The 14,048-nt window shown below is 37.8% G+C and overlaps 4 protein-coding genes across 4 annotated transcripts; 2 read left to right on the top strand and 2 right to left on the bottom strand.

Moving 5' to 3' along the window:
- The first annotated feature begins 191 nt into the window (after positions 1 to 191).
- LOC117564221 (ER membrane protein complex subunit 5) lies at positions 192 to 913 on the top strand. The gene is made up of 3 exons (XM_034242908.2): positions 192 to 462; positions 530 to 582; positions 639 to 913. Exons 1-3 carry the CDS (start codon positions 381 to 383, stop codon positions 840 to 842), a joined length of 339 nt encoding a protein of 112 aa, XP_034098799.1. The 5' UTR covers positions 192 to 380; the 3' UTR covers positions 843 to 913.
- Positions 914 to 1,051: 138 nt separating this feature from the next.
- On the bottom strand, positions 1,052 to 2,903 carry LOC117564934 (uncharacterized). Its single transcript, XM_034243888.2, has 3 exons — positions 2,818 to 2,903; positions 2,600 to 2,758; positions 1,052 to 2,538 (listed from the first exon to the last, which is right to left on the bottom strand). The coding sequence occupies exons 1-3, from the start codon at positions 2,846 to 2,848 to the stop codon at positions 1,058 to 1,060; spliced, it is 1,671 nt and encodes a 556-aa protein (XP_034099779.1). The 5' UTR covers positions 2,849 to 2,903; the 3' UTR covers positions 1,052 to 1,057.
- A 455-nt stretch (positions 2,904 to 3,358) lies between these two features.
- On the top strand, positions 3,359 to 4,566 carry LOC117564220 (protein TsetseEP). Its single transcript, XM_034242907.2, has 2 exons — positions 3,359 to 4,298; positions 4,358 to 4,566. The coding sequence occupies exons 1-2, from the start codon at positions 3,503 to 3,505 to the stop codon at positions 4,564 to 4,566; spliced, it is 1,005 nt and encodes a 334-aa protein (XP_034098798.2). The 5' UTR covers positions 3,359 to 3,502.
- Positions 4,567 to 10,970: 6,404 nt separating this feature from the next.
- LOC117565213 (major surface-labeled trophozoite antigen 417) lies at positions 10,971 to 13,396 on the bottom strand. Its single transcript, XM_034244223.1, has 4 exons — positions 13,225 to 13,396; positions 13,078 to 13,149; positions 11,544 to 12,473; positions 10,971 to 11,309 (listed from the first exon to the last, which is right to left on the bottom strand). Exons 1-4 carry the CDS (start codon positions 13,301 to 13,303, stop codon positions 11,107 to 11,109), a joined length of 1,284 nt encoding a protein of 427 aa, XP_034100114.1. The 5' UTR covers positions 13,304 to 13,396; the 3' UTR covers positions 10,971 to 11,106.
- Positions 13,397 to 14,048: the final 652 nt, after the last annotated feature.

Here is a 14,048-nt window from a genome sequence, read left to right as displayed (position 1 = left end):
TATATTTAAAAAAATACGTTAAAGAGGAGCGTCGTTTTGAACAGCCATTTTAAATTGCTTGGTTTTCCTAAAACCTATACGCTTACAAAACCAGTTTCTTCAATTTTCCTTTCGTGATCAAAATTTTATTATAAACAACAATTATAACTAAAAAATATACGAAATAGAGAGAGGCAACGGAGAAACCTAACGAAATACTATTGTGAATTCGAGTACAGCAATTCTTTGCACAAATACGGCAACGCCAACGACAAACAGCTGTTTCAATTCCGGGGTGACTGTCAAATTAAATTAGATTTAATAAAAAAAGTTGCCTGTTTCTCACTGCACATTGCACTTCTATTATTTTGAATTAAATTACGTGGCTTTTATAACTGAAAATGGGCAGCAAGTTCTTTAATAAATTGCTATTAATCGGCGGCTTCGCAAGTCTTGCACATGCTGCCTTTTCAGCTGCTCATCGTAAGTGCAAAGTCAACTTTTTACCGCTAATGATGAATTACAATTAAATTTAACTAATTTAATGTAGATCGCACTTATTTGAGGCTCACTGAACAGGAGTGGAGCAGTCTACCATTGGATGTAAGTAAATATATTTCCCTTTTTAACCTGATACTAATTTGCAAGTCTCCAATTAGATTATACTGCAAACGGTGATCAGCCTGATGATTGTCGTCTACAATATTATCCAGATTGTGGGCGATTTTAAGGAGATCCGGGCCACTGTCGACATGCAGGCAAAGACCTGGGACACCCTCGGCAACTTCCCATCGTTCTACACTTTCAATCATCGTGGACGCGCCCTCAGTCCCAGCTACAAACCGCATGACTATGATGATTAGCGCTGTTGTAGTTGCTCCATATAGATTCGATTCTTTTATATAGCCGGTTAGCGTCAATAGTCTTTTTTTAATAACAAATATACTAGGAATAAACTTAGAACAACATCTATTGCAGTAAAATCAATGTTTTTGGAAGTTTTGAAAATGTTTATGAAATTGTTTAAAATTAATCATAATCATTGAGGAAAACATGAAAAATTAAAATACATTTAATTTTACAGTCCCTGGTTAAATACAATTAGCTGATAAGTAATGCAAACCCAACTAAGCGATGCTGTGAACATTGTAAATCTCTTCGCAGCCGTTGATCTGATCATCAGTGAGTTTTCTTCGGTCTCCAAGCTGTCCCCACGCAACTGTTGCCCCGGCGTATCGTTGCAACCTGATGTGTGGCACAGACGACAACTCGGCTCATTGCCACTGCGCAGCAAGCACTCGTAGTACAGCTTCGAGTTGGAGCGACAGCCACGCATCACTTGCTTGCTGTGCTCATCGTAGAACTCCAAACAGGCACCACTTTGATCACTCGGCTCATTGGCCAATAGAGGACAAGGCACGGAGTCCTGACCCAGTGCAACTTGCTCGCAATTCTCGCATTGATGACACCACAAACGCTGCTCGGGAAAGGCGCCCGTGTTGCAGAAGCTGCCATCGCAACTGCGACACTTGGCCACAGTCGTTGCATTGCAGTGGAAATCCTTACGTTGACAGCCACGCTCTGTGGTGCCATTGAAATGATTAAGCGCAAGACAAGGGGCAGCAGGCAGCGAGCATTCCTCGATGTAGATGCCACCAGGACGCTGCCAGTTGGCGCAACCTGCGCCTGCCTCGTCGCTGTTGCATCGATAGCAGCGCGTAAAGTCGACGGCGTTGCAAGTTTGCTGAGTGCTGCCATCACATTCGTAGCAATTGAGTGTTGCAGCAGTTGTGGGCGGTGCACCGCAACCGCGTTGCACGCTCCAATCATCATACTCGCAGGCATAGCAGGAGGAAGCCTCCGCTGAGCCACAGTAGGTGCTGCTCATTGAGGTGGCGTTGGTGCGACATTGCTGCTGATCGAAGGAGTTGCAGTTGAGGCAACGCTGCTGTGGCATGCAGCCCGCATTGCAATTGTCCGCCGTAGCGCATTGCACTAGATCATCTTTAACTGCTTCCAGTTCTGCTGGCAACTCAGCTGAACAACCACGCATCACACGACTCAAGTGGCGATAGCTGAAGCAGTATTGTGGCTCCTCATCACTCAGCAACATTTGCATCTCACATTGTTCGAACTGACTGATGTTGCACGTTGCACTGTTGCTCAGCTGAAACAGATCCATTTTGCAGCCAAGCGTTTGCTGGGAGTCACAGCTGACGCAGGACAAAGTCCAAGCGCCTTCCTCCTCATTGCAGCCATTGATATCGCAGAGTTGTGCTGTGGCAGCTGCCGTGTGATTCTGATCGGAGCTGCAGCCACGATACGCCCAAGTGGCATTCAACACCTCCGTATAGCATTGATCTACTTCGTAGTGCTGAAGACAAGGATGTGGCTTGCCAGCGGGTGCTGACACACAAGTCTCCCCTGCGCAATGATGACATTTGAGGCGTCCTGGCGGATAGACGCCAGCATTGCAGAGATTCGAGGAGCAGCGCTTGGAGTAGGTGGCTTGGGTGGTGGGCGTTTCAGCTCCACAGCCACGATACGTAATGGAATCGACTACAAAGAAAGTGGGAAATGTAGTTGAGAAATCGTAGGGGAATTCGTTAGCTGAACTCACCAATGGACATGGCACACGTCAGTTCCGTAGAGCATTCCTTGTACGGCAGCAGGCCCACTTCACCCAGGGTTTGGGCACATTCGGGCAATGCGATGGAATCGCAATGATAGCAAACAATTGCCCAACTGGGTGGCAGGAGTAGGAGGAACAAACCAAGGCCTATTTATAGCGAAACATTTGTATAATGAGAATATTGGAAACGCATTTGTAGCACTCACTTGATTGCAGCAGGATCGAGGTGAACAACATTTTGCAACAAGCAACTACAACTTAGAAACAACTAAACAATATGCAAGCAATTTATTTATGACTTATCATTTGAACAAAGGCACAATTGCCATTATCACATTGATAAGCCTAAGTCGATGCATGGGTAATGATAGCAGCTTAATCGTAGGGTATTCAAGTAGTCAGTTAAATAGATAATACTACACTCTACATTTGGCATTTGGTATTTTTGCCAACTGTCCGATTAACCAAAGAACCGTGAACCATTATTGTCATGTCCTTGGACGCTATGTTAATTCTATTGCAATGCGACTGACGGAGAGAACGAGAGAGTTCACATGATCTATTATTCAGGACGTTGGCATTGCGGTCAGCAGGAGTTCAGGACATATATGAGGTTGTGTGGAATATCGATTTCATTTCGGAGCCGGATAATTGCGTGACAATCAGCGGCATATGGTCAACAATTTGTTGTTTTGCCCTTGTTCAGTTACCACCGAAGCAGCAAAGGCAACGGCCGCCACTCGACAATCAATCGTCAATAACGCACTATTTGAATAGCACTCTGCAGATAAGTTTTCAAACTTTCTAATTACCCAAGCGAAAGCATCGCATTGAGCTTCGCATTTCAGCCCAGCAATTTAAACGTTCAATACAACTCAACCCGAATTGGCCATGAACGGAAAACAATTGTGCATTTGGTTCGCGCTGTTTGCTCTGCTGTTGGAGGGCAGCGGGGCACAGGAACAGGATGAGGTCACAACGCAGCTGCCAGCGGTGGAAACAGAATTGCCACCGCATGAGGAACCTGCTGTGGTAGAGATAGTTGAGCCTGCAACTGAACCGGTTTCTACAGCGGAAGCTGCGACAGTTTCGGAATCAGCAGCTGAACCTGCGGTTGAACCTGAAGCTGTTGCTGCAAAAGCTCCTGAAGCCGAACCCTCACCTGAATTAATTAATGAAGATGCTGAAGCTGAACCAACAACCGAGGTTAAGCCAGCAGAAGAGCTTGAACCAGCAGCTGAAGCTGAACCTGAACCTGAAGCACAGCCTGAACCTTCAGTTGAAGCTGAACCAGCGGCTGAACCTGAACCGCTTTCTGAACCGGCAATTCAATCCGAAACAAAACCTGCAGCTGAACCCGAAACCCAACCTGCAGCTGAACTACTTCCTGAGCCAGCAGCTGAACCCGAAACTGAACCTGCAACTGAACCACTTCCTGAACCAGCAGCTGAACCGGAAGCTAAATCTGAAACTGCTCCTGAAGCAGAAGCGGATTACCAGAATGATGCAGCTGCAAGCCAAAGTCACAGTTCAGTAGAGCCAACAACAAAGCAGCCAAGTCCCAGTTTGAACACGATGACTTGTTATAGCTGCTCCAGCTACCCGAGAGGCAGGTGTGATCAAAAGCCCAGTGATTCGTCTCCATGTCAGGCAATCACCAAAGAAGGATGCTACACACTCATTAAATGTAAGTGTAAAACTTGTATTCTAATAAAAAATCGAAACTCACAATGAATCCTTTGCCAGCTGATACCCAGCTCATAATGCGTGGTTGCATTTCGGAGCTGTCGGAGGAGGGAAACAAATATTGCCGCAAGGAGCCAAAGCACTGTGTGCTCTGCTATGATAAGCTATGCAACAAGGATGTGGCACCGCCTGCCACAGCAAGTGCAGTTCGAATGCTAAACAACTCCGCTGAGTGGATTCTCTATGTCCTAAAATTAATTCTGTTCTGAAATCCTTTATCTACAATCTCTATACAATACTGTAGTTTAAAATATTTTTATTTGTATTTGTTTTTTGTCGCGTGACAAACTAGTCGAATTATAATACACCTTTTATCATCTATTAAATAATGTTTTAAAGCTATAATTTGTCACTTGTTTTTATTAGTTAATTAGCTGGATAACTGCATGTGATTTGGAATAATTTGCATAACTATTTGTTGGGTTCAGTCAGTTGTCACTTTAGACTCAACAGGATACGACCAAATGTATATATTATTTATATTCAAAGAGCATACTTCAGCGATACTTCAAAGAGCATTTTAGCAATGCATTTTCAAGTTTTGATAGCTTTATTAATCACCTTATTATTGACGGATGATTCGGCATCGTTTATAAATGCCTTGAATAAATATGCTCTGGATAAAACCTCCTTGGATAAACTTACTTTGGATAAAACAACATTGGACAAACTTACATTGGATAAATATAATTTCAATAAACCGACACCTAATATATCTTCTTTGAATAAATCTATATTCGAATATACTACAAAGGATAGGCCTGAATCATTGTTAAATATGGCTTTGAATATGCCTAAACGAAGTCAAGTAATCAATACTTCCGTTGCCTTCGAAAAGTCAGATAACTCTTTAAATTCTACTCTCGCTAAGCCCGATTTGGATGAATCTAAAAAACCTATGAAGCCTCAGTCCTTAAAGACTAATTTACAGCTTCTTCGGAATACTTCATTACCTAGAATGGTTTGCTACAGTTGTTCGAGTGAGCTTAATGGAGCTTGTGCACAGGAAAAACTTGGTTTGGAATACTATAAGTCTTGTGAATTTAATACCAAATTTACAGGTTGCTATACAGCCATATATCGTAAGCTTGTTATTGATTCTATCATTTCAATTCCATTAACATTTTTGTATCTGTAGATTACACAAAAACACTGACTAGAGGCTGCTATTCTGAAATAACAACCATACTACGTGAATATTGCTCTAGGGAAACGGAACTTTGCAACATTTGTTTTGACAATTCGTGCAACAAAAATGAGAACCTTGTAATTCCAGCGTATTTAGTTGCATCTGTATCTGCATCCCATCTAATACAAAATATTGTTCTTTGGGGTATCTGTGCTATATCTTTGACATTTGCTGAAGTATAAACGTTATAATTATGTAAACTTCAATTTTAACTTTTTATTATACTCGCTTTCTCCAAAATATAAATAATCTTATTCATGTTATTTAGCAGATATAAAAAATATTGCTTATTTTTTCCGATGCTTAAATTATAAAATTTTTTATTAAACAATTAACATTATGCTGCTTAAATATTAAACTAAATAAAAAATAAAAACACACATATTCTTAACAAGGCAAGAAATGGACTAAACTATTTCTTAAGCGTAATTTCATTCTTTTTGGTTAAAGTAATATTGAAGAAAGTGGATAATGGATAATTTTTGGATAAACTTATGTGTAACATTTTTGCATACAACTTTATTGTACTTATAAGTATATTTTGTTAAGATAAATTTTGACGATTCAAGTACTAATTACCTAAGATGCAACAAGCAACGCAATTAAGCCATAATTAGTTTCATTCATTGCTGAAAATTTGCCTGGTTAAAATCAGGAGAACGGTATAACGTAAGAGGACGACAAATTAAGTGCTCAATAGATTTGTGTTTTTGTTGTGAGATGAACTCAGGGATGCCACATGTATTGAATCTACAACAAATTGCGCAAAAATATTTCGATCCGGTGGCAACGATATCAAAGTGTGCACGGACTGGCGCCAAAATGTGTGTGTGTGGAAGTGAATGACATTGCGAGTCAGTTGCCATTCCGAGGACTGCAAGGAAAGTTTGCATATCCTTTACTGTTTAAGTGGTGGCATTTTATTAATTTTATTTATTATTGTTCACTATTTTTATATTAATTATTCTATTTCTTTCTTTTCAGATTTGGTTATTGCAGTTACGCCCGCGTGCGAGTTAATATTTTACAACGGGTGCAACTAGTGAAAGAGCATTGAAAAATGTTTTTGAGTTTGTGCAAAAATGAAAAGAAAGTGATTTTTTTTTTGTGCTGCGTTATTCTAAAGCATTTGTGAAAATTAGCATGGTCTGCAGTGTCGTGAAATCTGAAGAAAAGTCCGTTGCAGTTGAGTCGCGAAAGTGTGTGTGCAAATCCAAAAAAGGAAGCTGGAATAAGGAGCGAGAAAGTGCGCATTTAAAATAGTATTTGCCTGAGCGAAATAATTTGGCGGTTTAAAGCGAGAAGCCAGTGAATTTTTTTTCTTTTTTTTGTGTGTTCTCCGTGAATTGAAAGCAGTTACAAAATTTTGCTTGGGTAAATGTGCTGCAGTTGTGTTGTGCTGTGTCATAAGTGTAATTTTGTGTGCGCATTTAAATTAGGTGATTTGAAAGCAAGAAGCCAGTAAATTTTTTTTTTCATTTTTTTCTGTGTGTAATAATAAGTAGTAGTGTTAATGCAAGTACAAAATGTACTGCTAAGATCAAGTGAGTCAGTGAGACATCAAATCAGGAGATAAATGTGTTGTATTTGTGTTGTGTTGTGTTTTAAGTGTAATTTTGTGTGCTCGTTTAAAGGTGTATTTGTATTATCTCAAAATATGATGTGATTCGAAAGTAAGCAGCAAGTTATTTTTTTTTTTTTACTGTGTGCTCCATCGTATGTGTTGGAGCAAAAATAAGTAAAAGTGGTAGTGCAAGTGCTAAATGTGCTGTTAAGATCAAGTGAGTGAGTGAGACCACGATAGTGTGTATCCTGAGTAAGCAGTATAACTATTGCGAGGCCATGAAGATGATGGAGCTGAACAGTTTTTATATGCAAGTAAGTTAATTCCTTCATAATAATTTTTTGAAAGTACATAATCGTACCGCTGAATTATAATTTATAATTAACAATTATAATTTGAATTTTCGTTACAGCGAGCATGTCAAAGGTAAGTGTCGCGTTAGCAGAACGATAATAACTTTTTCAAAGTGAGTACATTCAATCTTTAGCTTTTTCATGTCATTTAATTATTTTCTAGTAGGTAATGGTTATCTTAGAGTTTTCAGCTTGTTCCTACATATTTGTCAAACCAACTTGTGAGGTAATTTTTCTACTAGGTGAGACGCAACAGTTGTTCGCACAGCGAAAGCTGTGGATTTTAATTTTTGTTGGTTGTTGTCTTGACTAGGGCTGTCGACCCTTTTACATACGTAACAGGATGTAACAAAAACAAAGTCTCAACTTGTTTATAAACTGATTTCGTATTTGCATTTATCACCATCGATTTAATTTACGAAAACATTTTGCTACAGATATTTGTAAATACTTTTCAAACTTGTGTACTTTATGGTTTTAATAGGAAATTCTTAAAGTCTTAATGAAAACCAGCCTTTGATTGCCATCATAAAACAATGCTTTCGCGTGACAAGCAGATATTGTAAATGCCTACTGAACGTGTTAGAGAATCCATAAACCGTTTATTAAATGTATTTTATAATTTACCCGTCAATTATATTCATTTAATGACGAGCAGGATAATTGAATGACAACGAAAAATGCATAAATATTTTGCGGTCTAATTCAGTTATTAGTGAAGCTTCAATAGGAGACGTGCAAGTTCTTGGACTTTATTTATTCTACTCATTCCTTATTGAACATTCAAAATGCGTGGGAAGTATTTGCGAATTTTAATAATAATACACGTTTTACTGTTCACGAATCATTCATCATCGTTTACAAATGCGTTGCATAATCGTTTTTTGGATAAAGCTACGTTTCTTAAACCTCCGTCGGATAATAAATTATTAGAAACAATTACTCCGTATAACGCTCACGATGAAACAATTCTCAAATCTTCATTATTATTAAGTGTAATCCAACCAACAAAATTAGCAACTTTGGATAAACAAACTTTGCTTGAACCGATACTGCGTGACACTGCTATAAAAAAAAATTTCTTGGAGAATGTGACAATTGGTAAAACAATTTTGAAAAATCTTACAATTAATGATGCATCTTTGAACATAACTTCATGGAATAAACTTTTTTTGGATAAAACAATATTTGGTAACTTTTCAATAAATAAAAGTACTACAGATACAGATACGTCTAAGTTAATTAAAACTATATTGAATCAATTTTCTGGTACGTCTCATAAAGCTACTCGGTCTGTGAATAAAAAAGGAACATTGGATAAACAGATATTAGATAATTCTGTGTCGCAAGCATCTACTGAAGTTTCATTTGCTAAACTTACTTCGGATAAGCCAATATTAAGTACATCCGAAAGTCCAAATAAAATCGAGGAATCAGAAACTTTTATCCATTTATCGGGAAAGCCTATTGATGTCAACCCAATGCCCCAACCGAGGTATACACCAATCGGTATTAATTGTTATAGTTGCTCAAGTGATGACCTTGGAGCTTGTGCACAGACAGCACTTAAATCTGAATTCTATATTTTGTGCAAAGTAACAAGGAAAGACAGCGGATGCTACACTGCACTTGATCGTAAGCCATTAATTATAATTAATTATTATACTATTGTACCTATTATTTACCATGTAATTTATTTTTAATTCCAAGGAAAAACCAGAATAATCACTCGCGGTTGCCTCTCAGTTATATCTAAATCAATGGAAAATTATTGTTACAATGAAAAAGAACTTTGCGAAATTTGCTATAATAATTCATGCAACAGGAAAAAGGTTCCCGAACTACCAGAAGATTCTTTTGATTCAGCATCCAAGCTACTAAGAAGCTTTATACTTTGGGGAATTTCTGCTCTGGTTCTGGCAGTTGCTTAATTTTACACGTAATAGCAATCACCTAAATATAATATAATATATTTTTATCAAACACACTTTCAGTAAATTAAAAATAATATCTCATTCTAACTAACTCTTCAATTAAGCAATTTAGTTTGTACGGTTTAAATTTTAACTTATTAAAATATTGCAATTGAAATGCTTAACGTTATAAAAACTTATTTTCTCGCGTGACAAGCAGGCATTGTTGTTTGTTAAAATGTTGTCTCATCCATAAACCGTTTATATAGTGTACTTTACTCTTTACCCATCAATTGGCACTTGTTTGGATTTCATTATGAGCAGGATAATTGCGTGACAATCAGCGAAAATGTATGTCTATTCAAATTAGTTGTTGGTGAAGCCTCAACTAGATACGACCTAGTTTAGGGACACACTTTATCCAGGAATATTATTGATAGAGGCGCATTCAAAGTGCGTTGGAAATATTGGCGAATTTTGATAACAATAATCGCTTTATTATTTACGAACCACTCAGCATCGTTTAAACATGGGTCGAATAAAGATAAATGGTATGAAATGGACATTGTTAAATCTGAATTTGGTCACGATGAATGTGATTTGGAAACGGCTACACTGGATAAAGCTACTTTCACTAAACCTAATAGGATAGAGAAGAAAGATACATTGGATAGCAAAACTTTGCCTAAAACATTTGGAAAAACAACTCTGGATAAATTTGCTGTGCAAAACGCTACTGTGGATAAAGAAATATTGGAGAAACCTATATTAAATAAAGCTACACTGATGAAACGTACTATTAATAGATTAGATAAAGAAATATTGGCGAAGCTTCCAATGCAAGAAGCTACCTTAGATAAGTGGAAACTATTTCAATCTACATTAGATAAACTTAATTCGCATACGTCCAAAAAACTCAATGAATCCGATAAATCCGAAGCAGATGAATCTAAAGTGATGCCTTAAAACGCTATCAAGCCGATTCTTTCTCGCCCTTTACCGCAGCCGATGTCTGAATCAATTGGCATTCTTTGTTACAAGTGCTCAAGTGATCATCGTGGATCTTGTGCACTGACAGAACTAAAATCTCAATACAATGAATTCAATGTTATGTGCAAGGTTACAAAAAAGGACAGTGGCTGCTATACAACACTTGATCGTAGGTACTATTTTATTTTTTATCGATTAGTATCTAATTCATTTTTATTCTAAAGGGCACACCAGAATTATCACAAGAGGTTGTCTCTCCGTTATGTCTCAATCAATGGAGAAATATTGCCGAAAAGAAAACGAACTTTGCGAGATTTGTTTTAATAATTTATGCAATATTGAAAAGGCTCCTGAAATATCAGAAGACTCAGAGCGAGATAAATCACAATTACTACGAGGTAGTTTTGTCCTCTGGCTAATCTGCGTTTCAGCTTCACTAAGTCTTGCTTTTGGATAATTTGACTTGGATACGATTTGCTTATTTATTTGCTTATTCAATAAATTTCAATGGTCTCAATAATGTGACTCTGCAAACATCGATGTGGACTTTTGTCGTTGGGCTGATGATTCATTAGCAGCTGATAGAAAAGGCAACACCTTGATATTTTCTATTTAATATATTTATTATTGTACTGTTGTTTGATATTGATAGATAACATTACATATGGCAAACACCTGTTCACATATACATTTGAAATATGTATGCTTATACACAGTAAGATAGACTGCAGTCAAATTGATTACAAAACGACGTTTCGCACTAAGAAGAAGATTGTCAGCATTCCCAGACCCAAATGTTGCAAGGTAGCGGCGCTGTTGTATTTCTCCGTGTTATTGTTACAATTGGCTCCCTTGCAGGCTATACAGCGATCGTCGTCGTAGACACATTGGAACTTCATTACCTCGCCCGCATCAATAAGGCAACCACGGATAACGATGCCATCTATAATGCAGATACAGTTAATAAAATGATCAAATCAAATAAAGTAAATTCTGTTGTTGTCTTAAAATTCTATAATTTTGTCTGATACAATATGCCATAATTCTCTTTTTTATTGGTCTTTTTATCATTAATATTTGTTGTTATATTGATTTTTTGAATATCTGAATCATTTAGACGTAGTGAAGTTTATTGAAATTGATTAAGTATATGATTAAGAATTGATCTTTTACTTACCCCACTCGCCACTGAGGCATTGCTTTGAGTCTGTACTGGTCAGGGATGTGTTTATGCAGGGTGACGGAGGGATATTGGTCATCGTACGACATCCAGGATCGTTGTCACTGCGACACACGTAGCATGTGAAGGTGCCTTCTTCCGTGTTGCATGCATCAGTACTGCACTCTTTGCAATCGTTCTCAGTGTCGCATGTCTCAGTCAATTCATTGACACAGCCACGTGCCACAGTACCGTTGTCAAAGAGTTGTGTGTAGCAACTGGCTGCGGTCAGTGTGTAATTGGAGCTAGCACAATTTTGAGCGTCCGCCGCGTTTTGAGCATTTAAGCAAGTGTCATCATTGCTGCACTTGATGCATTTGTTTAACACACTTTCGTATGTGCGATTGTTGCAACCATTCTCATTGTCACACAACAAACAGCTAGTATCCTCGGTGGTCGTCGTACACTTGGCATCCGCATCAGAGGTGCATCCACGAATCATTGTGTTGGCATTCGTGCCAATTGTGTAGCACTTTTGTCCCTCTGTCTTGTACAGCGAACAAGGCTCCAACATAGCGTCGGTCACCGTGTTGCATGCCTCACCCGTACACTGATAGCACTGTCGTCGGTCCGTCGGAAAAATGGCCAGATTGCAGTTGTCCGTAGTGCAACTGAAGCAGGTGGCATTATCGGCAGCACATTGTTCGCCGCAACCACGCGACACAGTCTCATCCGTATTAACGGCAGCGGTACACAATTGATTTGCCGCGCATATAACAGCGGATGTTGTGACATTGCTGGTGGAACATGCTGTATCGGTGCCATTGCATTGTCTGCACATCAGATTCACATTCGAGTTGCAATTGTTTCCCTCACAGGTCAGACAATCGGGCGCCGTACAGGTTGTATCTTTTGGCAGGCATCCACGTGTCACGGTGCCATCTTGTCCTGTCCATAAAAAAATTAATAGAGGTTAGTATTAAGTGTGCTGAACAGCGATGAGAACAACCTTATTAATGTATATTACGTATGCATATGTATGTATATTATTATTTCAAATTTACTATTTTTCAGAGTCATATTTTATTACATTTAGTGATTTATTAATAATGAAGTACTCTTAAGAAGTATTTTGCTTTCGCTATTTCGCAAATTCTTGTAAGTTATACAAATGTTAACTTGAATTGAATCTTCGCATTTACTTTACACAAATTTTTTCAATTCAAACAGATAATTTGTTATAATCACTACAAGTGTGCGAAATTTATTTTCCGATTAGATTAATACCTATCGTCCATTGTTCAGCTCTAGTATTCAATTTTTTTTATAATGTTTTCCTATTAACGGCGTAGAAAACTTAATACCGTTCATAAAATAGGCGAATTAATTATTATCTCTAATTGAATAACATTGTTCACAAATAAAACAAAATTCTGCTTAAGTATCGATTGATATAAATTACTTTGACTTAATACAAATAACATTTTCATATATAAGTATATCGAAAGTAGCTATGAGTCATATCGCAAAAGTCATAAAACGATCGACTTACCTTTTTGAATAAAACACGAAGTTATATCGTCTGCACAGGTGGTGAGAGCTTCAGAGCCCGTTGTAGTGCAATCTACAATTATTTATTATTATAATTATTATATATTTATTATTGGAGTAATATGTTTTTGGCTGCAGTAATACGCACTAATACTGTTGGCAAGGGATCCCTGTAGATTGATTGCGATTATCGCGGCCATAAAAATGCCCACTTTATTAAACTGCATTGTGAAATATCGGAAGAACGCGATAAATTATAAAAGTATTCTTTTGTCGAGTTGCTGACCGTCTGCCTCGAGTGTCGCTGTTTAACTGGTTGTTGCTCAATTGGCCATTGGCCACATACACTCCAAATCCATTTCATTCTCAACAAGTTCCCCCTTCATTTCTCTTATCTGGACATTATTTGTTTGCTAGCCAACTTTTTTCTTTTTAAATGCTGATAACATTAACGTCAAATGGGTTGCGATAAAAATATATGATAACTAGCAAAGTTTGCAGGCCACAAGCTTCGGCCACAACCATTTTCAGAGCAAGCACAAAGCTTCTTGATTAGAAGCTTTTTAAAGGTTTCTGCATTCGCTAAGGCACATTACAGCACTTTTCAGCACTGAAAGCCCAAAACTGCGCGGGGCTAAAACCGACGAAAGAGAGTGCAAAATGTGTCAACTGACTCATAAAATGAATTTCTGAATTGTAATACTTGGGACCCAAAGATTAAAAAACTAATTGCATATTCTTAAATAGAATCAATATTTAAAACGAAATGGTGTTTTCTTTTGTTTCTAATTAAAGTTCTCTTTGACTGATGTTCACGTTTTCTAAATTTTTGTTACCAACGGAAAAGTCATAATTTTATCCATATTGAATTAAAATCACTCGTAAATTGCTTATCGTACCATGTATTTGTTGCTAAATTAATTTATAAACCATATTTAAACAATTCATGTCGATGACTTGATAAGGCATCAC

This window comes from Drosophila albomicans, chromosome 2L (genome assembly GCF_009650485.2).
Source record: "Drosophila albomicans strain 15112-1751.03 chromosome 2L, ASM965048v2, whole genome shotgun sequence".
In the NCBI taxonomy this organism is placed as follows: Eukaryota; Metazoa; Arthropoda; class Insecta; order Diptera; family Drosophilidae; genus Drosophila; species Drosophila albomicans.
The sequence above is the reverse complement of the archived record's forward strand: the minus strand, read 5'-3'. Positions and strand labels throughout refer to the sequence as shown.